Here is a 26311-nt window from a genome sequence, read left to right on the forward strand (position 1 = left end):
AAAAAAGCTGTTCCTATCATCCAATCTTCTCTGTCTCATTTCTGTTGAGCTCTTTTTCTGTCAGTAGCTGTCAGTTTGTCTTCTTCATTTTGTTCTCTGCTCCATTCGTTGTGGCCTCCCCGCCACTATTTCTGGGTTCTTTGTATTTTTCTTTTTTTAGAATATCCTGCAATACTTTCTGTAGGGTTGAATTGGTGGTTGCAAATTCCCCCAGTTCCTCTTTATCCTGGAAGCACCTTGTTTTCCCATCAATTTCCAGGGACAGTTGTGCAGGATATCTCAATCTTGGCTGGAGATTATTATCTTTCAAAGCTTGAATTATTTCTCCCCATGCTCTTCGTGATTTGATGGTTTGTGAAGAGAAATCTGCTGTAATTCTGATGGGTATTCCCTTGTAAGTGATCTGTTTCTTGTCTCTTACAGCTTTTAATATTCTGTTCTTGTATTGAATTTCTGGAATTTTTATTATTATATGCCTGGGTGTTTCTCTGTTAGGGTTGTAGGTAGCTGGGGTCCTGTATGCCTCATACATCTGAGTATCTTTACCTTTTGCTAAATTAGGAAAATTCTCCTGGATTATTTCTGTGAGTAGCTTTTGTAGTTCACTTGTTTGTGTCCCTACTTCTTCTTTTATGTTCTTAATCCTTAAGTTATGGCTCCTCTTATCATCTTCTTGTCTTTGTATTATTGCTGTGTGTTTCTTTGTTATTTTTAAGAAGTTTTTCATTTCATTCTCCCATGTTTCAAGTCTGCCCTCCAATTCAGATAGTCTGTCCTTAGTTTCTTTCAAGCTGTTATGCCAGTCTTGGATAGACTTCTTAATTTCTTGATAGTCCCTTTGAACCTGCTTCACATACTCAATGCTTTCTCTGTTTTCTCCATCAAGCAATTCTCCCCTCTTTTTCTGTTCTTCCATTCCACCATCTGCTTTTTCCTGGGTGGTACTTAGCATTTCTCTAACTATTCTGCATACTTCTAGCTTCAGGTCATTGATAACTTCATTCCTGAATTGGTCTATGAGGCTCTCTAGATGGCGCTTAATGTATATTGGTGCGGTGTCCACTATTGCCTGTTTCTCAGGATTGGGGGCCGAGGAGCCTTTTTTGTTGCTTCCCTTCCCCATATTTTCTGTTCCTTATAAAATGCAATCTTACATAGGAGGCCCGGCTTCCCTGCCTGTCAGCCACAGCCTGATCAAATTGCACTGGCTAGTTGTTCCCGCCCACCGCTGCGCCCCAGGGAGTTGCGGAGGAGGCAGCCTACGCGGGAGTCGGTCGCTCCTCCGGGCCACCATCAGGCTCTGGGATCTGGGTTAGGCCAGCCTAGGGAGTCCGCCAGCAGCGTCACTCAGGCCAGGCACCTTTCACCAATCCCGTCCGAGAGGGGAATGTGCGGCTAGAGTTGCCACCGCGCCCTGCTCTTACAGGACTGCCCGAGCCCAGAAAAACCTCCGCTGGAGTCAAACTGTGGTAGGGAGTCAGTTTCTCGCTCACCTCGCCACCAGTCAGTTTTCCTCCTTGTCCGTCCTGTTTCCGACTCCGTTCGCAGACTCCCGTTCCCAGAGCTCGGCGCGTCTCTCATTGCCGAGCCGCTTGTGGAGGCAGCCAGCCGCCAGGCGGCGGGAAACCCAAATCGCGGTTTCCAATGGCGCGCGGTCGAGCCTCCACACCGAGACTTCTCTGTTCCTATTTTAGCGTCAGGACCGCATTCCAAGTTGGATTCTCTCAGCCCAGTTCGTTCCTGAGTCAGCAGAGCACATCTCTACTGGTTCGTATCTCCTTAGTCCGCATCATTCCTGGCCTCTGAGCCGAGCCTTTCAGAGAGCTTTCAGTAGCTGCTGCTGTCTGTCCGCCATGTTCTCCGATCAAAGAGCTGGCTTTTTGAGAGAATAAACAAAATTGATAAACCTCTAGCCAACCTTATTAAGAAAAAAATAAAACTCAAATCCACACAAAAAAAGACTTAAAATAGAGAAATCAGTACAGATCCCATGCAAATTCAAAAGATCATGAATACCTATTTTGAAAATCTAGTCACATAGGGTGAAAACACAGAGGAAATGGACAGATTTCTAGAAACATATGAATCACCAAAGCTCAATCAAGAAGATATAACAATTTTGAATAACCCAGTAACAGCTACTGAAATTGAAAACATGATTAAAAACTTACCAACAAAGAGAAGCCCAGGTCCTGATGGATTCATGACTGAATTCTACAAGAAATTTAGGGAAGGTTTGATGCCAATACTGCTTAAGCTCTTCTATGAAATTGAAAGGGAAGCAATCCTCCCTAACTCATTCCTGGAAGCAAGTATTACTCTGATACCAAAAGCAGAGACAGACCCAACCACAAAGGAGAACTATAGGTCAATTTCCCTAATGGACATCGATGCAAAAATTCTCAGTAAAATACTGGCAAATAGAATACAGCAAATCATCAAGAAGATTATACATCTCAACCAAGTGGGATTTATTCCAGGAATAGTTTAACATATGCAAATCAATAAATGTAATACACCACTTCAACAGAGCCAAAAACAAAAAACACATAATCAAGAAGAGCAAGGAAAGACAAAAGCTCATAGAAGGGAGAAAATTATGAAGATTAGAGCAGAAATTAATACAACTGAGACTAAGAAAACAACACAAAGAATTAATGAAGAGTAGGTTCTTTGAAAGAGCAAACTAAATTGATAAACACCTAGTCAACCTTATTGAGGAAAAGAAAGAAAAAACCCAGACTTGCGCAATAAGGAATGAAAAGGGTGAAATTAATATAGATCTTCTGGCTATTCAGAAGATCATGAATATCTATTTTGAAAATCTTTTTTTTTTCTTTTTGGTACCAGGATCGAACTCACCACCTCACGCTTGCCAGGCAGGCACTTACATCATTGAGCTAAATCCCTGTCCCTACTTTGAAAATCTTTACTTACATAAGGTGGAAAGCACAGAGAAATGGACAGATTCCTAGAAACATGTAAATTACCAAAGCTGAATCAAGAAGATATAAAAATTTTGAATGATCCAATATCAGTTACTAAAATTGAAAACATAATTAAAAACTTACTAACAAAGAAAAGCCCAGGTCCTGTTGGATTCAGAGCTAAATTCTGGAAGAAATTTAGAGAAGATTTTATTCCAAAAATCCTTGAAGTCTTTAATGAAATTGAAAAGGAAGCAATTCTCCCTAACTCATTCGTGGAGGCAAGTATTACTCTGATACCAAAATCAAAGAAAGACTAAACCAAAAAGGAGAGTTATAGGCCAATTCCCCTAATGAACATCAAATGCAAAAAATTCTCAATAAAATATGAGCAAATGGAATGCAGCAAAATCATCAAGAAAATTATAGACCATGACCAGTGGAATTTATCCCAGGAATGCAAGGATGGTTTAACATATGCAAATCAATAAATGTAATACACCAGATCAACAGAGCCAAAAACAAAAAACACATGATCATCTTAACAGATGAAAAAAAAGCTTTTGATACAGTCCAACACTTTTTCATGATAAAATCTCTACAGAAGATCAAAATAGATGGTCTCTAGGTCAATCTGATAAAAGCCATCTATGAAAAGCCAACAGCCAACATCATATGAAATGTACAAAAACTGAAATCTTTCACTCTAAAATCAGGAACTAGACAAGGATGTCCACTATCACCACTCTTATGTAATATAGCTCTGGAAACAGCAAGAGAAATTAGACAGAAAAGAGAAATAAAAGGGGTGAGAATAGAAATGGAAGAAGTTAAATTATCACTGTTTACAGGTGACATGATACTCTACATAGAACACCCCAAAAACTCCACCAAAAGACTATTAGAGTTAATAAGCAAATTCAGCAATGTAGCTGGATATAAGGTCAACACTCAAAACTCAATAGCATTCCTGTATACAAACGGAAAATTCACTAAGAAATTATGGAAATAATTTCACAACAGTATCTAAAAAATGAAACATGTAGGAATCAACCTAACAAAGGATGTAAAAGACCTATACATTAAAAACTATAGTACTCTAAAAAAGGAGATTGAAGAGGATGTCAGAAAATGGAAAGATATTCTTTGCTTTTAGTTGAGAAGAATCAACATTTTGAAAGTGGCCATACTTCCAAAACTGTTATACACATTTAATGCAATACCAATCAAAGTACCATTAACATACCACACAGAGCTATACAAAACATTTCTAAAGCTCATTTGGAAACAGAAGAGCCCTTGAATAGCAAAGGCAATCCTGGGTATGGAAGAAAGGCAGGAATCATACCTATCTATCCCTGACTTGAAATTATACTACAAGCTGCAGTGATAAAATCAGCATGATACTGGCAAAGAAATAAGCCCTGAGAATCAATGGAACAGATTAGAAGATGCAAACACAACTCCAAAGACTCAGCTACCTTATATTTGATAAAGGGGCTAACAATGTTCACTGGAAGAAGGATAGCCTCTTTAATAAATGGTGTTGAAAACTGGCTTTCCACATGCCAAAGACAAAAACTAGACCCACACCTATCACCATGCACAAAACTAAAGTCAAAATGGATCAAAAATCTAAACACTAAAATAGAAACACTTTATCTACTTGAAGACAAGGTAGGTAGAAATCTTGGAGACATAAGGGTAGCCAAAGAATTCATGAACAAAACACAAAACACAGGAAGTACTTCAAAGAATCAACAACTGGGATCTCACGCTATTCAAAACGTTTTGTACTTTAAAAGAAGTCACCAACAAAGTGAAACAAAACCCCACAGAATGGGAAAGAATTTTAGCCAGCAGCCACTGAGACAAAGGATTTGGATCCAGAACATATAAAGAATTGAAAAACATCAAACCCCTCAAATTCAAAGACCTTCTCCAAATGGGCATCAGAGATGAACACACATTTCTGAGATGAAGATATACGAGGGACAAATAAATACATGGAGAATGTCCACCATCACTGGTCATTTCAGAAATGCAAATTAAAACAGCATTGAGATTTCATCTCACTTTAGAAAGAATGGCTGCCCTCAAGAAATCAATTCATAACAAATGTTGGTGAGGCTGTGGAGAAAAAAAAACATTCCTACACTGTTGGTGGGAGTGTAGGCTGGTGCAGCCACCCTGGAAATCAGTATGAAGATTCCTCAAAAGGAATTAAAGGAACCTCAAAAGGATTATAAGTTCCATTCAATCCAGCTACTCCCCTCCTGTGCATTTTCCCACTAATTGAAAAGGTCATGTCTCAGCAATATATATGCCCCCATGCGTATAGCAGTGCAATTTGTAATAGCTAAATCTTGGAAACAATCGAAATGCCCATCAAACAGAGAATGGATGAAAAAGATGTGGTATTTTTATACAATAGCATATTACTCAGCTATATAGAAGGATAATCTTGAGGCTTTTATAGGTAAATGGAGGCAACTTGAGACTATCCCCATAAGTAAAATAAATCAGATTCATATTTAGAAATATTGTATTATCTCTCTAGTATAAAAAAATAATAAACTGAAAGAGTAATAAGATCCAAAATGTACAATAGATATTGTGATAATGAAAGGGAAAGTGCTCTAAAGGATATAAGTATAAGTATGTTTAAGTATGCAAGATAGATAACCGTAGTACTAAGTTTTTGTTAGTTTATCAAGCAGAATGTTTTATACTGTGATTGACTGTCCAATTTTTATACTTTGATTTTGTGACGAGCAAGTACTTCTAAGATAACAATATATAACTTATCAACTAGTGATTTCTTACTGTTTTTATTGAAATTCTGTATTATTTCTACTCTTTTTTCTGTTTTTCTTTTTTTCTCTAACTAAAAAAAAGAATATGGTTAAAGGTAGCAAAGCTCTTCCTCACCAGCACACCTGAAATCCCCACCTACACCTCCCTGAAGAACTGTCAGCTCTCCTGAGCTCCCAGACCCAGGCACGAGAGATGGCCCAGCACACACTTCATGACTGAGGCTATAGGGAACCATGAGACAGATCCATGGGACACTGCCCTTGGTGTGGGGCCTTCTGAAGAGTTCCAAGCTCAGTCCATCCCTCCATCACTGGAAAGCTACTTGTTTCCAAAGACAGCACAGGCTGGGAAGTGGAAACGGAGATAGAAAAAGATAAAACATCACAAACCCCATGGTTCTTTAGGAGGGTTCTGCATCTTTTGTTCAATTTATGTTCCTTACATTGCTGTAAGCTTTGAGTTAACCTCCAGAGTCTTGGAAACACTGATTCTGGTAGTTTTCCAAGTATCCTCTCCTCACTGTCATAGAGAAATGAGTTTATTTCACTATTTAAGAAGTCCTATTTCTCTCCATGATTTTGTAACTATATTTTTTATGGTAGTCCCAAGTTGTTTAACAAACCACCAACTTTATAATTTAAAAAAATTAAAAATTACTCAGTTTGGCTAACAAAATAAATCCAAATTCAATTAAAAATTGCAATACTGAAATTCCCAGGCATACATCTCTAGTTCTTTCCCCATATACATCTGACCATGGGCTCATTTCACACAATTCTGTTTTCTTTTTCTATATCAAGATAGGCAAACCATAGGCCATGATCTGTTATGCCACTGCCTCTCAGCTAAAAATGGCCTTTAATGTTCTTAAAAAGATTGTGACAGTAAACAAAGAAAAAAAACATGAAGAATCAGTATGTGGCCTACAAATTTAAGTAGTTTACTCACTGAGTATTCAGAGAAAAAAAATTTTTAATTTTGGAAATGCTGGGACCTCAGGGCCTCGTGCATACCAGGCAAGTGCTGTCAGCCCTAGACTGATACTTCCTATCTAATACTCTGAAATTAAAGTTAAAACCTCTCCAAACTCCAAACAGATGTGTCTCTGCTAGGGCCTCATTAATTATGAGAAATACATACCAGAAACTGTCTCGGTCAGCTATGCTAGCACAAGGTATTTCTTTCTGAAAATTACACATACAGGCAAAATTCTATGTTACTTAAATAGAAAAGATCAATAGGCTACCAGATTCATTTATCTTCTCAATGATACTCTAAAATTTCTTGATTCTCACATTCCGTCACATCAACACATTCCAAACTCGCAGTGGGGATGGGGGAGGCAGATGATGTCACTATTGCAAATGCATGAAGTATTTATCACAAGATCGTTTGTGCTCTCGACCCCTTCTTCCCATCTATGACACCAGACCCTCAACTCCCGCTTCCACCTACTCACCCTGTACCCCTGCTCCCAGCTCCTGCACTTCACCTATAAAGTAATCAATTCCTTACTCTACTGAAACAAAGTCAGTAACAACAAGCTCTCAATTTTTTAGATCCAATTTTATATTCTCCAATTATTTCTTTATATAGCAATTCTTGCTTTTGTTGTCACAAATTTATGACTTCATTCCCTTATTCCAAATATTCAGTGATTTTGCTCCTTCCAATCTTCCCTTTCTTGGATCCTCCAGCTCACTATTCCTTTCTTCCCTGAACCCTTCCCCCTCTTTAGTCTTTCCTTCTCCTAGAACCTAAAGCTCTTCCTGTGAGGTTAATGGCTCTTCTGTCTCTCTCCCTTTCAGTGACAAAATTCTTGGCCTACTTCTTTCTTACAAAGTTCTGTAACTCTTTTAAATGACCAACATTTTTGTTATCAAAATTAATAGCCTCCCTCAAGTTTTTAAGATTTTCAATCTTCCTTCGGTTTTTTTTTTTTTTTCTTTTTGGGGTTTTTTTTGGTGCTGGTGACTTAATGTGACCTCACACTTGCCAGACAGGCACTAATGCCAGTGAGCTAAATCCCCAGCCCCTTCCTTCAGTATTTGATCAGATTCTTATATTTTCTCCAATCTTCTGTCTTACAAACTCTTCTAGTTCAATTTTTCTAAACACTCATATATTATACATTGAAAATATTTCCCTTCGTTTCATCCCTGAAAGTTTAAGTCTTCCCAAACCATATATACTTTACGCCCTTTATCTGTCTACATTGGTATCTTTGTTAACCTTCCTCAATCTTCAAGCTTTACCTATGATTTTTACACAGATGGTTTCCAAGTCCACAGTCTTCATTCCTGGATGACCTCTCCTCTCCCTCCTCTTCCTTCCTTTTCTACCTCACCATCTATCTACTCTTTGGAATCTTTCTCCATCAACTTTCCCCTGTCCCCTTCTCTCCATCCTTACTGTTACTTCCCTCTTTTACACCACTGCAGCCTAGATTCTAACAGTGGTTTCCCAATCATGCTTTCTCTCCCCTTCTCAGTCCATCTCCAATCCACCTCTGGACTGCTGCACAGTACACTGTGAGTCACACTGCTGATCAAGTCACTCTCCTACTTAAAAATCACTCAGTGTACTAAATGCCACTGTGCTTAAAGTGGCTTATGTAACTTCATCTCATTAAAAAGTTTTTATAGAGAAAAAGCCAACACTACCTTCCTTTAGAGAAGGGTTCAAATGCCCTGCACTTAGCTATGAATTAGGCTTTCCAAGACTGCCCCCAAACCATCTTTGAACCACTCCCTACTTCCTCCTTTTCAGAAACCTTCTTTCAGTCTAACTGCTCTCATGTGGAGGGATGCTGATGATTTCCATCCTATCATTCTTCCTAATATTTGCTTCCCTAATATTTGCTGGCACCAGCGGCACACCTCCAAAGCTTAGCGCTTTGTCATAATTTAAATCTGACCTTTTCTTGAAAGCCTTTGCTCATTTTGCTGATTTCCTTTCCCACTTTCATCTTGAAGTATAAACAGCCTCTTCTGACTCCCAGAAACATTGCATTGGTCAGTCATTGCTTCACTCATCAGGTATCTTCCATATGACAGACCCCACCATAAATGAAGCCTCGATTTGGAAAATGATTTCCAAGGCCTGCTGATTCTGACTGCGGGATGTGTCTGTAGACAAAGTTACACAGCTGGTAAAACCTACACAGACTCCTCTGCATCATCACCACATCACATATGGGGACGTGTTCTTCTACCAGGACACCAGCCAGCCAACACACGGTGGAAACCAATAACAACAACTTGCAAAAGTTAGTTGGTTCTAAATACCATGTGATACTGGCATTCTCTTGAATGGTTTTACATTTTCTTGATATGTTTGGTGCTACAGTATACGAAGTTATACTCGAAAGATTTCAAGGAAAGAGACACTATGGTAACTATTTTACGTCAGGATATCTTGTGGTGAAACACTATTTTGCTTAAATGGTTATGTTTTGACCTGCGCTGTTTGGTTGTTATGCCCTCTTTTATCTCAATCTCCTTTTTTATTTACTTTTTTATTTTTATCTTTTTAATTAAGGGAAAAATAAATAAAAATAGCAGGATACATTAGAGTAACCCATTTTGATTTCCTATTAACTTGATTTGAAACCCTGTATAACCCTCACCATCTTGTTTTGACTGATTTTCCCCTATTCTGCTTTGCTTGATAGTACCAAGTTCAAAAGTATAGGCAATAACTGTGAAGACAACAAGATTCATTATGATGCCCATTCTGGCTATTATCTTCTTTTAAAGTCCTGTAATGTCTCCAATGTTTTGGTTTTATTCTTTACTGTTTTGTTCAATTTTATTATAACTGATAATATAGGCAGTTCTTCTTAAAATAGCAAGAGGCAGTATGGTAACCATTGTTGATCACCTTGTATTTTGTTTTTACATTATCTATTTTGTCCATCCTTTTGATTTGACTGACTCTGTTCTGTTATGTCACATTTGGTTTTACTCTCTTCAAAAAAAGTAATAAGAACTGTGGGAGTAATAAAACCCAAAATGTGTAATTGTCATTGTACAAAAGAAAAGAAAAGAAAGTGCTCTAAAGGATATAACTGCATATATATTTAAGTGTATGAGATAGATAACCATATTACTGAGTTTTGTTGGATCATTGAACAAAACTGTTTGCAGTCTCACTGTTTTAAAGTCCACTTTATATGCTTTGATTTTGTAACTTGAACAACTTTTTCTAAGATAACAATATGTAATCTATTAACTAGTGATTTCCTATTGTTTATTTTTTCTGAAATTCTGTATAACTTGTATCCTTTTTGGTTTTTTTTTCTTTTTCTCCTTAAATAAAATTTTTAAAAAAGAGAGATCTAGCCACTTCCCCATTCATATCTCCAGCCACCTGACCAAGGATTTACCTCACAATTAGTTTCATTGAGGCAGTAACAATGAAGTTCTCTCTCAAGCTACAGAAAATAAAAACTGTAAATGGAAAAGGAAAAGCTTCCCAATGGTTATATATTTTTTAAATCTTACAAATTTAGATATTAAAACTCCATAGCAAAATGGAAGTAAATGCATATCAATACCTGACAGCATACTCTGTTGTAAATGCAGAACAATATTATATCTGTCCACAAGAGAGAGGTAGTCATTTTTATAAACTGTGCCACTGGATGCCCTGAGATAACAGTTATATTTTCTGTTCTTTATAATTTTTTAAGTGGAGAGCAGCCATTACTCTAATTCTGACACACTGTGGGACACGTGGTCCAGGACTTGTGCCCACCCCACCCATCCCACAGCAGAATTCTCATATGCTCTTGGCTCATGATAGTTTACAAAAATAAATATAAAACAGTAGCAACTCTTTTGTAACCATGGAATTAATCTGACAGTGGTTAAATGTGTCTAAGCATCTTGCATATCTCCAAAATTGCACCAAAAGGATCTGGAAGCTTTTGGTTGGGTCTCAGAGGCAAAACAGAAGGCAGAGGAAGAGGCTGGACTTGCCCCAAACTGTGGTGGTTCCAAGCCAGTCCCAGCCTACACTCATGTCTAAAAGTCTGCATACCTTCCATTGATTAGATAAACCACCTGTGTGTAATCCTGCTTCTTGTAGCTCTTGTAGGCTTGCAGGGTAAACCAAACCAAGATGATGACAAAAGGTCACCCCAACTATAAGCATCAAAACAAGGGATGTTTTGATCACTGAGGATGGGGACACGCTCTCAGTAGTGACTAGTAGGTACTGGCAGTCAGGTCTCTGCACCAGATTCCTGGCCTAACCAGAAGAGAGAAACTCCCCAAGAAGATCTGTTACTCACATCTGCAAGTGCAGTGTTGACAGAAAGCTAGCAGCTTCACTACACAGGTCAAAAAGCTAGCACCTGCCCCCCATAGCTGAACCTGCAGATAGCTGATTCTGTGAAGAACCACAAGAGATACACTGAGTCTGCCAGCACTGTCCTGTACAAACACTGTCCTGTCAACTAGCCTCAGAACCCTACTCAGAGGCTCAAAATTTTGCACCCCCTCACCAGTGCCTCCCTCCCATACCTAAACTTCCTCATAAAACAAGCTTCAGCTCCTTGCTTGGGTCCAATGGTCTTTTTGCCCTCAACCCAACTGTATCCCATCTGCAGTAAAAGCCTCCCTGCCTCAGTGAGCTCAACTGTGCCTCAGTTTACCCTAACACTTGCCTTTGGTGCTGGGCTGGTGCAAAACTGTAGCTGGTATCTAAGGGTTCCCTGAGGTCTAGGTATCATACATCAGAGCCAGTTCCAGATGTGTCTTTAGTCTCCACCTGCTCTGATGTCTGGGGGAGTGGTTGGCCTTCCAGTTCCATGGGTATTTGACAAGTGTTTTGGGGGATGTGGCTTCCACCTCAGGGGTCGGATTGGCAGAAGGCACTGGCACTGTGCTGGTGGTTGGCTCCTTAGCTTGTGCCTGGATTGTGGCCACTGATGTGGAAGACATCAAAGCCATATAAGGGACAGTGGTGGCCTCTGGAGTGGTGTTTGAGGGGGGAGATGTAAACCTACCTGGAGTGCTAAACTCTGGCTGGGCAACTGACCCGACTGGAGGGACCTTATCCCTGGGGATCCACAGAGGATGCAGAGTTCCCGTGGAGTGAGTGTGTGTGCTGAGGAACTGAGGATGCTGGAGGAGCTCCACAGAAGCAGTATGGGCAATCGTGGCCAACGTCGCCCTTGCTATTGTTCTTGGAGATGCATTGGTACTTGACACTGGTGCATGAGGCGAGCTGAGAGAAGGAAACCCAGGGACAGCTGTGATTGGGGCCTGCCACACACATGTGGGGATTGGCGACTTGTGTCTGGCTTCCAGATAAGGACAAAGCAAAAATGCAAAAATATGAGAGCTGTCCACATCTTGCAGGTTAGCTGGGGGCAGAGTGCTGTGGTCCCTGAGGCTCCTCAGGCTGTGAATGATTCCCTGAGTTGAGGCCTTGGCACTGTTTGTTTGCCAGGTCAGGTCTGGCTCTGCAGGTGAGGGCAACGTGACATGCTGTGGCACAGGTGGGACTGAGGCAGCTCCACTGTGGTAAGTGACGCATCCAGGCAGAGCAGGTCCAGGCGGCCGGGCTCCCAAACGAGAGGAAAACACTGGTGGGCAGGTGCAGGAAATAAGTCAGAGGAAGAGTTAGAGCAGCGATCCTAAGGCAACTTTTAAAACACAGTAGCCACGGAGTTAGGCCAGGATTCTCCAGGCAGCTTGAGCTCCTACCTCAGGGGCCTGTCTGCCCATCTCCGTCCAGGCTACAGCGCCCCCTGCAGGCCCGGCGCCCTCCCGCCGCTCACCGAAGCCCAGGGCAGAGACTCCAGGGCTGCCAGGCCCGCGCTGTGCTTTGGGCCTTGTCCACGCAAGGCTGCTTGGGCTCCTTAGGCGCGGGGTGTCGAGAACGGTTCTGGACGCGCCTCTCCTGCCTTTTCCTTCCTGCGCTCATCCATTCCCTCCCAGTCCTTGTCCAGGGGCTGTGGGTCACTCCCCACCGCAGGCTCAGTACTCGCCCCACCGTTAGGGCCACCGTTAGTGGGAGTTTAACCCTCCCAACACGCATGCTCCCTGCACACCTTCACCCAATGCGCATGCTCCTTCCCCTCTTTCTAATGCGCATGTTCCCTGTGAGCTCCCTCCCTAATGCATGCTCTCCCAGTGCCTGGCAATGCCTTCCTTGGCGATTAAGTTTCATAAAATTACAATGTGTGTGGCCCAAAGAACTGTGCTGATATTTTTAATATATCTGTCTACTATGAAAAACGAAGCACAGCTCAGAAGAAAAGAAGGCCCTGTCAGAGTGAGTAGAGCAGAGGCTTCCAGAGTGACCTGATCCAGGGAGGGTCACTGAAGCTGTGATCAGAAGTGGGAGCTCACAGTGAGGCTGTGACGACCTGGCTGGCTGGAGATGCTGTGGCTTATTCCAGCGTGTCCTCATATTAACGAGTTTCATGTCCAGATGTCACCGTCTGAGGTTTTTGGGCATATTTCAGCATATTTTGTGGGAGGTCATTTTCATAACAACTAAAGGCAAAGTGAACATGATAATTCACCAAGACTGTCACCTGACTGACTCCTTCCACCATGGTGTGTCTGCCCAGGGTTCAAGCAACCATGGACTAAAGACTAAAGCTGTGAGCCAAAAATATGCCTTTTTGCATTTAAGTTGTACATGCCAAGCATGTTTTTATTGCAACAAAAAGTCAACCAAAACAGTGATATCCTGATGAAATCCTGGAGCAGAAAAGGGACACTAGGAAAAACCTAAGTAATTATAAATGAAATAATCCCTTAGTCAATACTAATACACCAGTACTGGCTCATTAATCATGACAAGCACACCATCATCAAGTAAGGTATTAACAGCAGGGGAAACCAGGCACAGAGCATATAGACATGCTGCGTATTATCATCACAATTTTTCCATAAATCTGAAGCTGTGATAAAGTTTTTTAAAAAATTAAATGACCTACAGTGAGAGTTCTAGAAAAGTGAAAAAGTGTTTTGTACACATCTGTGCTATGTTCTCAGTACCCTGTCGATATCTGGCATAAGGAATAGGTTTGAGATAAATGAGGGACAAATAGATGACCAGATTGATTTTATTATGTATCTCGTTAAATCTAAATCCTTTCTATAGCTCTCTCTTGACATACATTCTTAATACTTATGGATTTATCTATGAGCAGAGAACTGAAAGATGCCAGGCCCTGTGAAGCCTCTGCACAAGACACTAAATTCTGCAACTCCTCAAACCAGTTTTTAGCCCCATGTACAGGGGGCTGAGAAGCAGGGGGAAGGCAGCTTGCTTGGAAGCACCTCCCCCCAGCAGGGCATAGAGTCAGGCTGTTAACTCAGAGGGCCTCTGGGCACAGACTGTCCCACTACCTCCTACAACCTGCAGCACAGGCATGAGCTTCCTGCCTCTGCTGCACCCCCTGCAGTCACAAGTCTGCAACTTGAGTTTGTGGCTTCTCTCCAGAGCCATAGGGGAAAATGAGGCAATGAACTGTGAGTTAGGGACTTCGAAAGAACGCCTACCACAATCTTACCTCTCAGCCCTGAGTAGGGAGGAAGGAGGGAGAAGTCAGAAAAAAGGCCCTTGGGTGTTGATTGTATATGGCTCTTAAGAGTCTTGTACTGCCTATAAAATCATTGGAATAGGGGTCTGCAGCCCCTCCTGCCCTCACTCAGAAAAAATAAAAAGAAAAGGAAAGAAAAAAAAAGAAGGCATTGTCTGGACCTGTCTCTTTTCTGTCACTGGTGGGAGTTGGGGCAGTGCGGGTTCCATAACCCCAGCCTCTCCACTGTTCCACTGTTGGGAAAGTTCCATGCACTTGCCTCTAAGGCTGCCATGGCCTCCATCACCAGCATCACCACTGTGGCTGATTTCATAAAACCAGGTGAGGAGGTCACCGCCCTGCAGTCCCTTCTCCCCATCCAGGCTGTGGCTGTGGGTGAGGCTGGTGCACTGCCAGGGTGGAGACTGGAAACTGCCACCGACCATGTTAGAAGCTTCTCACCAGGGCAGGAGCTCTGATGGTTATAAAGACATAGGTTTGGATGCAGACAGGGAGAGGACCTTGATGTGGAGAAATAAGCTTGGATTATCAAGGAGCACCTGAAATTCAACCCAGAGGTCCTTGTAATAGAACACAACAGGACGCACACACACACACACACACACACAGACATATACACGGAGAAGAGGAGATCACGTGACCAGAGGCTGAGTTCGTGAAACCATAGTCATAAATCAGGGAATCCAGGTTGCTGCTGGTGCTGGAGGAAACAAGGAGCAGCTGCTTCCCCAGCCTCTGCAGGAGCCCTGGGTTGCCAACACCCCCAGCCCTGGGAGAAAATACATTTCTGGGGGTTAAGCCACACGACTGTTAAAGAACTTGCTGCAGCAGCCTAGGAACACAGATGGTGAAGGATGCACTCGTCAAGTGTCGGGCTCCTTGCATACAGCCACCTTGCACTGCAGAGATGGGCTGCTGCCTGCTGAGGCCATGTCCTCTCAGGAAAAGGTGACGCCCATCAGTGCACAGGGCTGCTGTGCAATTCAGGTGGAAGCAGGACTGAAAGAAGCCACTGTGGGGCCAGATGACCTTTTTTCAGTTGACAGAACCAGACCTAGAGAGATTATGTGCATTTTCTAAGAACAATTAACTAGTTCCTAATGATCAGGGATGCATAATCCCTCAGACCTCTCCACAGGGCCTTGTTATACACAGGTTAAATCACAAAGACCTGACTATAAAATAAAATAATTCAATAAAATAATGGTTAAAATAGAAAAAAAAGATTCAAAATATGGGTAAAATATCATTAAAAGTAGCAAATTAAAGTCAAAGCAAAAGAGTAATGAATGGCCAGGCATTGTAGCACACACTTGTAATCCCAGACTCAGAAACTGAGTCAGGAGGATCACCTACACTCAAGGCCAGCCTGGTGTACATACTAAGGTAAAAAATAGAAGAGAAAAGAAAAAATAAGAGATAAGTACAAAACACCTCCTCAGAACCTACAGAATATCTATAGCTAAGCTTTAAAATAGACAATAGAATAAAGAGGACAAAGAAAGGAAGGAAAGAGAGAGGAGAATAAGGAGGGAAGGAGAAAGGTTGACCTTGAGCTTCCCAGGAGCCAGTGCAAAAGGAGACTGGAGTCAGGTACATAATTCTCATTACTGCAAGGATAAAGCACGCCATTTCTTCAAGGGAAGACCAAGTATTTTCTTGCATTGATTTTAGATATCATTTTTTATATGACCTTTGTCTTCCTTTACTTAGGAGACATGAGAAAATATGTAATAGAATGGCCTCAATATTTCTATAATGAATAATGATGTGTCCTGCAATGGCCTCTGTTTCCTGGAATCTTCAGGCAAAACATCAAGGGGACTCTGCAGTGGACTGTATGGGCTACGCTGGGCACCAAGAAGTGGGTGCCCTATCTCTTTATCCTGCACTCTCCAGAGGATAGTGCCCTTCGGAACACTAGCTCAACACTGTACATCAGGGAGTCTGAGCATGTTCTCAGGCCCAGGTCCAGAGTACGCAGCCTGGTCCTCTCTCTTGGGGAAAGCCAGTCTCACAGATGACACCCTGACCCCCTTCCTAGCAATGAAGCCCTCCACACAGGAAGTGAAAGTGAAGCTGCCCAGGTGCCTCTGCGCAAACCAGCCAACGTATAACCAACACAGTGACACCCCAAACAAGGAAGGAGCACCATCTCGGGCCATTGGACAAAAACATTGACAGAGGAGATACAATGTGTGGGCCTCTGGGTACTGCCTTTTGGCTATACCTAGGCTATTATGGTCAAACCCACAGGCCACAAGAGGCATCTCTGTTGGTCAGTTCTCCTATTCCAAGTCACAAAGACCCGTTCAGGCTCATGTGAGCAATAAAAGTCAATGACTCAAATTACTCACTGTTGATGGTAGAGCTACTCTAGGTCCATCTGGACCCAGGGCTTCCACCACATCACTAGACACTGACCTGCTCCCTAGCCATCTCTTGCCCCTGGTATGGTGGCTTCGCTCTCAGCGGGAGTCTCTACCAACCAAGCAGGATGGTCACTGGCATCTCCAAACCCACAGTCTTGCTAGTGCCTAGAAAAGAAGAGAACCTCTCTTCTCCCAGTGCCCAGCAAGGGCAATTGTGGAATGATCCTCACTGGTCTTCCTTGATTCTGGTGCCTGCCTCCAGAATCATTCATTCATTTATTTAAAATATACACATTTAGTATGTGTCATGTATGGCTCTAGCACTGAGAAATCAGCACTAGGAAGATATCATTCCTCTACACTCTTGAAACTTACTTTTTAGTAGAGGAAGGCAGGCTATCAAGAATCCAAAGCTTAACACATCAGGTGGTGATATACGTACTAAAGAAGAAAAGAGAGTGTGAAGGGTACTCTTCTATCTCCAGTGGCAGGGGCAGTTTCTGATGGGCTAATATTTGAGCAAAAACCTGCAGAAATGAGAAAATGAGCTGTCTTACTTTTTTCTCATTGCTGAGACAAAATATTTGATGCCAAAAATTAAAGGAGGGAAGATTTATTTAGCTCATAGTTTGTGGAAGTTTCAGTTTGTAATTTTATAGTTTCAAGGCAGAGCTGCATGGCAAAGGGATAACAGTTCTTGGTGGCAAAAGCCAGCAAAAACAAGAAGAGCCAAATGGTGGGAGAGCAAGCCTCTTCTCCTCCCTTATACTGTAAGCAGGTTAGCTGCCCTATGGTGGGGCCTCTACACCCTAGGATGAGTGATTTATTTAAGCTTCTAAACTTTTCAAGTTGACACAATGAATCAACCATTACAATATCCTAGGGTGTAAACAGCCATCATAGGGCATGTCCTCTACACCCTAGGATGTTAAACTTAAACCTCTCGAATTGACACAATGTATCAACCATAACATGAGCCCTGTGAAATATTTGGAATTTGGAGACAGCAAATTTAGAACCCTAACATAGGAAGCTGTTTATCACATTAAAGAAACTTCAGGGAAGCCATTGCCTTTAGAGGACTGAAAACAAGACAGTATAGGAAGAGGTGAGGGCTGGGGTATGGGCTGCCTACCATGCACACACAGTCCCTTGGGCTTGGCTTGGAGTGAGGCAGGAAGCCATGGAAGGAGTTAAGCAGAACAGTGAGATGATCTAATGCTCACAGTCTTCATGGCTACTATGAAGAAATTAGGATCAAGGTGGGCATCAGTGTCCCACTCCCCCACTGAGGACCTCACTGTGTAACTTGGCAACACTGACATATTGCAACATAAAAAAGTGTAACAGGGTTTAAAAGAGGTGATCCAACAAGATTTGGGTCTGTCTGGTGAGGTGAGGGGGTTGAGGAAGCAGGATTTTAGACCAGATTGTGGTGGGCTCCTTAGAAATCAGTTATCTCCATAACTCTGCTCTGGGAGGTGAGAACAGAGCTTGGTAAGGAGCCAGACACAAAGATGTTTGGCCTCTGTGTACTTTGGACAATGGCCTGTAATGGCCACAGAGACACTGTATGTGATATATGGGCCAGCGAGTGAATGCCAGGCAGACTCCCCCTATGGGGATTGTGGTCTCTTCTTCGGGAAGAAAGAAAGGTCAGGAGATCAGACAGGAAACGACTGATGATTGACGCAAATGTCCAGTGTCTTCTGGCTTCCCATCAAGATGACTGTACTTCAAGCAGTTTGATGTGCTTCAATCGATCCAGGGCTTATTTTGATGGGACAGATGAGAGAATTTGCTGACTGTGGGAAGAAGCAAGGATCTGGAGGTGATTCTAAGGGTTATTCCCCAGCCCATCTCCTCACTGCCCATTCACTCTTTCAGAGACAGATGGCCCTGCCCTATGGACATCGGATTCCATTATGGTAATGAACACTCAAGAGGCCAGACCTGGAGAACAGAAAGCAGCAGAAGAAGAAGGACAGTGACGGGGAGAGAGGGGGGGACAGTGAGGAAAACGGGTTTGAGGGCCCCTCCTAAAAGTATGCCCAGAGGTGAGGTGAGGGTGAATATTCGACATTTCCTCTCCAGAAGTTATTCATCATGTCTTTATCAGGTCCCCCCCATAAAGCAACCAAATCTGTCTCCATCTGCCCCACCCCCAGTCACACCCCCATTGCTCCTTCTCTTCTGGAGGGGCCATTCGCACAGTGCCCAGCTCCTCATACCCAGGACCATTCATTCATTCACACAGGGTGTCCCAGTCACAGGACCATTCACACAGAGTGCTCAGGTCCTCATCCCAAGACAGTTTACACACTGTCGGGGACCAGAATCTGTAATAATGTGGGGCTAAGAGATTTGAGATCAGTGCTTGTTTCATTCTGTGGCCATGTCCTTGGTCATGGTGGGAAGATCCATGGAACCATGACACTCACAGGGCAAGATAAGGGCCTGCTGACAGTGACAAGAATCTAAAATATACAGTAGCAATAGTAAAAGTTTCACTTGTTGAGGGAGGAATAATTTCTCTATTAAGCTGTGTCTCAACCTTGTAAGAACGCTCTGTTCTTTTTACTAACCCACAGCAATCACCACTGCTGTTCCTGGAATCACTCACTGCCCCTCTGAAAAATGTGTGTATGTGCTCAATAAAAGTGGGCCAGCAGAAAAGGTCTTTGTCTTGCCCATCCTTTGCACCGATCGTCCAGTCACCTTTTATGCATTACTAACTTGTCCATCTCTTACTTTACCCTTTGCTGTACTCCAATACAGGCAGTTGGGCATCTTACCCAGGTCCCCAGCAACACACTCTGTCTGGTGATACCCCCAGGACCTTTCAGATGCCTCCCACCCAGTCCTCCCAAACCCCACAGACGTGAACTCCACCAAACCCTGCCACTGGAGCTGCTCCACATGCCATTCTGTCTCTGGGAGGTAAACACGCCCAGTGGCCTCAAGGAAGGCCAGTGTGTTTGATGGCAGATGAGCAAGGGTTCCACGATGCCTGAGTACTCAGTTGTTCCAGGCAGCACCGCACACCGCAGGCAGCTGGTGCATCCCACTCCTCCTTCAGGCTGTGCCTGCAGCCACCCTCTTGGGCTCCAATCCAAGGTCACTTTGCAGTTGCGCAGTCTCTCTCCTCTACGTCTCTCATAAGGGTTGGGGCTGCATGGTATAGGCCAGTAATGGCAACCCTTTTAGAGACGAGAGCCCAAACTGCACACCAGAACCCACTCACTTATCCCAAAGTGTCAGCACTGCAACTAAACCTGGATCTTGAAGTTTTAGTTTACAGAAAAACGATTGTCAGCCCATGCTTGGCTGTTGGGAGAGAGAGGACTCCACACAATGCTGCGGCACCCATGTCATAGGTTTGTCACCACTGGTCTAGGAAATGGGTAGCCATGGAAGCTCTGAGGAAGAAGAGGGCCGTGTCTGATCTAAATGTCATGCATTCCAGCACTCTGCTTCCTTCACAGAACCTTTCACAGCTTATGATTATTTCATTGGCTTCACACACGTGCACTCACACATACACACACACACACACACACACACACACACACACGCATGCATGCACACCTTTTGTACATTTTGAATTAGGAAAGGAAAGGAAGCAGTTCTGTGTTGTTCACGATTATTTCTCTAGAACCCATAAATGCCAGGAACATAATAGGATTCATAACAGGATTCATAACAGAGTTGTTAAATGCATGATGACTTCAGAGAGGGATGAGCAGAGTCACAGGAAATGAACCACAAGTCCTAGCAAGCCTGTCTATACTTCTGTTTGTAAGTGAAACCTTTCTGAAATCCTTCTGAGAAGCATGTCACACCAAAGTTCCAAGCAGTAGGAGCAGCAGCAGCGACTGGGTGGCAATTATGTGTGCCTGACAGAATAAAGCATAATTCAGAGCAGCAACAGTAACTAATTAGTGGGATTAGACCATCGAAAGTGCACACACGCCATCATTAATTGAAAAAAAGCATGTTTGATTTTGCTGAGGCATCAATGCCATGATTTAGTGTTCAGTTTAGTCTATAAACATGCCATAAACCAGTCTTTATTCAGGTATGCCTTTTAAAACTAAAACCCATCAAGTTCTTTTATAGTTTTGGCAAACACCGAGAGATGCTATGGGATTTTCTTCATTATCAAAACTTTAATAAATATGTCTTAACTTAGGAAATCAGAAAAACAATAAAAGTTTAAGAAATAGCTCTCAAGAAAAGAAACAATTCATAAATGCCTGCCTGTCAAGTGTGAGGTTGTGAGTTTGACTGTCAGTACAAAAGAAAAAGAAAAAAAAAGATTATGCATTGTCTGGTGCAAGAGTGCATTGTCTGAAACACTATAATGTTTTTAAAATCCTTTTGATGTCATGTTGCTCCTTAAGACCATGAATTTTCATTTTTGCTATTTGTTTTGTTTTATTTTGTTTCTTTCCTGGAACCATGCTTTATTTATTTGCTTATTTATTTTTTGAGATACATTTCACTATGCAGCCCAGGCTGGACTTGAACTCACAGTTATCCTCCTGCCTCAGCCACCTGAATGCCAGGATTTCAGGCATGTGCCAGTACACCCAGTTCCATGAAATTTTAAAGTAGGAGGGTATCTCACAAGGTTATCTGGTATTCCTCTCATTTGGAAGGTAAACTCAACTGCCCCAGCCCTTCCCCCACCATATGAGTCCAGCAATGCTGTCTCACAGGGATGGGGAGGATTGGGGAGGAGATGAGAGGATGCAGAATAAGATTTAAATAAACTAAACATCCAAAGTAACTTAAATACTTTTTTCTGGAAACAGTGATTAATCCAGGAGTGTTGGCATGACTGAGCAGAGCCAAGCAGTTTCCTTCGGTTGGAGAGAAACTTATTCTCTTCACGTTGGTGTGTGAGTCATGAGAAGAGGTCAGCTGGGAATGTCTAACTCTTCGGGCTTTCTGAAGGAGCAGCAAGTCAATAAATTGCTCCTTCTACTGAAGGCTGAAATTTACTTTCTGTCACATGCATCAAAAAGATTTCTTAATAAATAATCGCCCATAACTAATGTCACCTTCCACTTTGTTAAGCTCTTCAAGCATGAGAGCGTCACAGTATCCCTGGGTCTACCATTTCAAGGAGTTTTGCCTTTAGAATAATGTTAATAAATTTTTAAAAAGCCTTATGGTCAACTGAAATTGCTTGCTTTCATTTTAAATTAAGGACTTTTGTTTACATCTGAGATACAGTAATAGGAATTACATGCCTTCGTGCAAAAATAAGACAAAAAAACATGCAAATATATGAAACAAATGTTTGTAAGAAAAAAAAAGTTTTCAGGTCACTAGACATCAGGGTAAAGCAGTCCCTGAAGTAGCTAAGGAATGAAGGCAGGTGATCAAGGTGTAGCAAACTTGTTGAGCAAGCAGCTGTGACCTGTCAGTCACAGAGACCTGGGACTTACAGAACACAGTTCCCAAGCCCTGTGAAGGGCATCAGAGGGGAGGGGGTGATCAAAAAGTGCGACCTTCAGTTCTTCTGGTGTGAAGTCAGGTTTTTGATAGGATGGCCCAGGTGTGACGTCACCCTGAAAAGTGAAGTACATCAAAGATCTCTATCTCAGGGCTACTGCGAGTGCTCAGAAGCCTGCTCTCACCCGGCAGCAATGGACTTCTTTTCCTACCTTCAGTAAATGTAAGACTGGGAAAGATCTCAGTGGCACAGTGCCTGTCTGGCAAGTGCAAGGTCATGAATTTGATTCTTGGTAGAAATAAATAAATAATAAATAAATAAATGTAAAACCTCACTTCCTTCCTCACATGTCTTTCTTTATTCAGGACACTGAGAACCTAGAAAGAGTCTACAGAACCCCAGACTCCTGTAATACCTAAATCAGAATACCTGGCTTAGGGTAATTATCTCTGTTATTACCCTAAATCATCACCTTCTGAGCGTCACAGGCTACAGCCCAGTCACAGAGAAGCTGGACAGAGTCTGCTAAACTCTCTGAAGTGAGCAAATAGAGTCAGGGTAGCTGAAGGGAGACAAACACTGTGAAGACCAGAGGGCACAACCATGATCTACAGGGGTTCTCTCTCAAGAATTCAGCAGATCTCTGATGCATAGTTAAGGAAACCAGCAGGGCTGCAGAGAGATCACCTGGAAGGTCACAGCACGTGCCTGATGTGTGCACAGAACTAACTAAATAGTCCCCGTATCTACCAGTCAGGCAAAACACATAATTCACGGCCTGTCAGTAGAGAAGTCAGGAAAGACATGCCTTAGGAGCAAACAAATATCTCTAGACTGAGCACTGTGTTAGTCAGATTTCTGGCACTGTGACAAAATGCCTGACAATAACAATTTAAAGAAACAAAGGTTTACTTTGGGTCACAGTTTCAGAGATTTTGGCCCATGATTGGCTGGCTCCATTTCTCTTAGATCTGTAGAGAGGTGGAGACAACATGGTGAAAGATGTTGGCAGATGAAAGCTTCTCAGCTCATGGCAGCTGGGAAGCAGAGAGGAAGAGGTGAGTGCAGGACACACGCCCTTGCAGAGCACACCTCCAATGACCTGCTTCACCTCATAGTCTCCACCAGTCACCGATAGTCCATCCAATTACAAATGCACCAACAGGTTACTCTAGTGATAAGACCAGAGCCCTTATGACCCAATCACCTCCCAACAGTCCTATCTCCAAATATTGATACCCTGGGGACCCTGCCTTCAACACACAAGCCTCTGCAGGACAGTCTAGACCCAAACTGTAACAAGCACTCCCTGGTGGCTCCCCAATTATAAAAGCAGGATCCAAGGAGATCAAACTGTTTCATTGTAGCTCAACTGCATCCAGAACCAAATTCAAGGATATTTATCGGACTACAACAAAATAATTGGCACCAAATGGGGTAAATCAAAGATGATCAGATGTGCAAAACAGTAGGAAAACATGGAGCATAATTAAAGGAATAATCGATCAACAGAAACCAGCACAGATGGCAGAAGAAGCAGAGCAGAACATTAAAGAATTGACTCTAACTGCATTTTAATAGGCTTGCAAAGGTAAGTAAAGACCTGAGAGATATAAAAAAGACACAAATAGAACTTCAAGAAATGAAGACTATAATTTTTTGAGATGAAAAATATGCTAGATGGCCTCAACAGTGGATTAGACATTTCACAGTAAAGATTAGTAAACCTAAAGATACAGCAAAAGCACATTCAAATGGAAGCACAAAAACTGAAAATCTTTCCCTCCGTCCTTCTAAAATGCCAGCACTGTCCGTGGGTCTCAGGACAGTCACAATCTGCCTGATTTTTATGCAGCTGGTGTCCCCTCCAAAAGAGACAAAGAAGAGGGATGATGGTTGAAATATTTCTAAATTTTACAAAAACTATAAACCCACAGCTTCAAAGCTCAGTGAAATTCAAGAAACTATACCAAGAGGGCTGGGGATTTAGCTCAGTGGCATAAGTGCGTGCTTGACAAGCCCAAGGTCAAAAGTTTGAACCCTGATACAAGAAAGAAAGAAAGAAAGAAAGAAAGAAAGAAAGAAAGAAAGAAAGAAAGAAAGAAACTGTACCAAGGGATGACAGACTGCTCAAAACCAATAATAAGGGGAAACACTGCATACAGAGGAATAATGCTAAGGATCTCAACAAATGTTTCTTGGAAACAAGGAAAGTAGGAAGACAGTGAAACAACCTTTCCCCAATATTAGAGGGAAAAAGTTCCCTGTAAATCCAGTTCTACACTCACTAAAATCTGTCCCAAACAAGGAAGAGGGAAACATTTTGAGTTATATAATATCTGAAAGAATTCTTCCCCAGCAAACATGTCTCACAAGAAATGTTACAAGTCCTTCAGACAGTTTAAAGCAGATGCCAGATGAGTGTTTGTACCTGCACAAAGGAATAAAAGGACAAGGTGGTAAAAATGTAAGCGATTGTGTGCAGTGTTTTCTTAGCTTTTAAGTTTTAACTCATTTTTCCTTCATCTGTCCCCAAGAGTTCCAATTCTTCATGAAAACCTTCACATAGGTTGAGATCAATCAAACTGCCCTCTACTCATCTCTCCTTCTAATTTAACATTCTCATATTTATTAACTTTTTCTGCCTGAGAACTCATCTTTCTGTAACTTCAGCACTTGTCCTGGATGCCTCCTCTCACCTTCCCCGTCTCTTTGAACTGTAAAGCCAAATGTCCAGAATGAGTGTCACTCATGTCATTAAGTCCCCTGAGCAGCACCTGCTGCAGGGGAAGGCTTTTGGTTGCTTAGGGAAGTTTGCACATCATTCTTGTCCTGCACATTCATTGGTTACACAGGCGTATTATAATTTCAGAGAAAGTCATTTCTAATGTATTTTATTTTAAATGTTTTATCCCAGTGTTTCCCCCAGTACATTGATTAAAAGAACCTTGGAGTGCAATTTGAAAATGATTGATCCCACTCAATATCTTCACATAATAAGTGAGAAACCAAAGTCAAGAGAAGTAAAGGAACTTGCCCAAGATCACACAGGATGGTAACTATCAGAGCAGAGAGGAATCGCTGGGAAGACTTAAGTCTCTCCACTCAGTCCAGCATTCTTTCCTCAGCTTTCATCCAGAAACTTTGGAATTCTTGGAATTTTTCCTCAGAATTGCCGACCACTTTGTCCTGGTTAGCCTTCTGCTACTATAACATATACCTGAAACAGATCGGCTCAAAAGGAAGACAGGGTGATTTTGGCTCACAGTTTCCAAGGTTCCAGGGCAGAATCAGGGGCTTCTGCTACTACTGTGCAGGTCATGTTCCAGAGCATGGTGGAGGCTAACTGTTCACCACAGGGCACCTGGGACAGGCAAAATTGAGACACCAGCAAGGGAACTCAACCTGTGAGCTCCCAACACACCCCTGTAAGTGTCTCCTGGGCATCTGGACTGTAATCGATCTCTAGGTCATGAGTTCCTGCAGGGAGAGCGAGCGCACTGTGGAGCACTGCTGTGCCTTCTCCGGGTGGCAGCTCTGCTTGGAACTGGCAGCTGTCTCCCTGTCACCGCTTCGTGATTTCACCGCTCAGCAAGGAAGACAGCCCTGGCTACGCCTGCAGTGACAGACGTGGTGTGACAGAGCCCCCAGCCACCTACCCCACAAGCCCACTTTCAGCAGGGCTGAGTGAAAGGGGCAGATGTGGAGCCAGACTATTTTGACAGGGATTCACTTCCTCTCCTTCGCCCCACCCCCACCCTACATTTCCCTGTGTTTGGGTGAATTCTTTCTGCTGTCCTTGAAAAGCAAAGAGAAACTGCAAGAAATGACTGTGAGTGGATTCTCAAAGCACCTGGGAGGAAATGCACGAAAGGACCCCTTAGAAGTTTCCGGTAGGAAAAACGGTCCATGATGGGACTTGCGACTGCCCGGCTGCTGTGTGCAGAGCAGCTGGCTGAGCAAAGGGGAGTGGAGTGGTTTTTGAAGAGCTCCCTGTTGCTTATGCTTGATGGTCAGAGACGTCCTCACAAAGAGTTCTTATCCTCCCATTAGGAAGGGAACAAAGCCTAAAGGACACATCTGACATTGAACATGAAGGCCCTACGAATAGATAGCCTGGATCAGAAGGTCAGCGCTGTGGGAATGAGACTGCCTGGAAGCA

At 42.7% G+C, this 26311-nt stretch overlaps 1 protein-coding gene across 1 annotated transcript; it reads right to left on the bottom strand.

Annotated features, from left to right (window-relative positions):
* Positions 1–1883: 1883 nt before the first annotated feature.
* On the bottom strand, positions 1884–12358 carry LOC134472283 (uncharacterized protein C11orf24-like; the record flags this gene model as incomplete). The annotated part of the gene is given in 3 exon segments (XM_063233559.1): positions 1884–10880; positions 10882–10997; positions 11474–12358. Coding segments are annotated over 3 exon segments (1110 nt in total), but the record flags the coding sequence as incomplete, so codon positions are not given.
* Positions 12359–26311: the final 13953 nt, after the last annotated feature.

Source organism: Cavia porcellus, unplaced genomic scaffold, assembly GCF_034190915.1.
Source record: "Cavia porcellus strain 051 isolate PalLab524CR breed Dunkin Hartley unplaced genomic scaffold, mCavPor4.1 scaffold_23, whole genome shotgun sequence".
Lineage (NCBI taxonomy): Eukaryota > Metazoa > Chordata > Mammalia > Rodentia > Caviidae > Cavia > Cavia porcellus.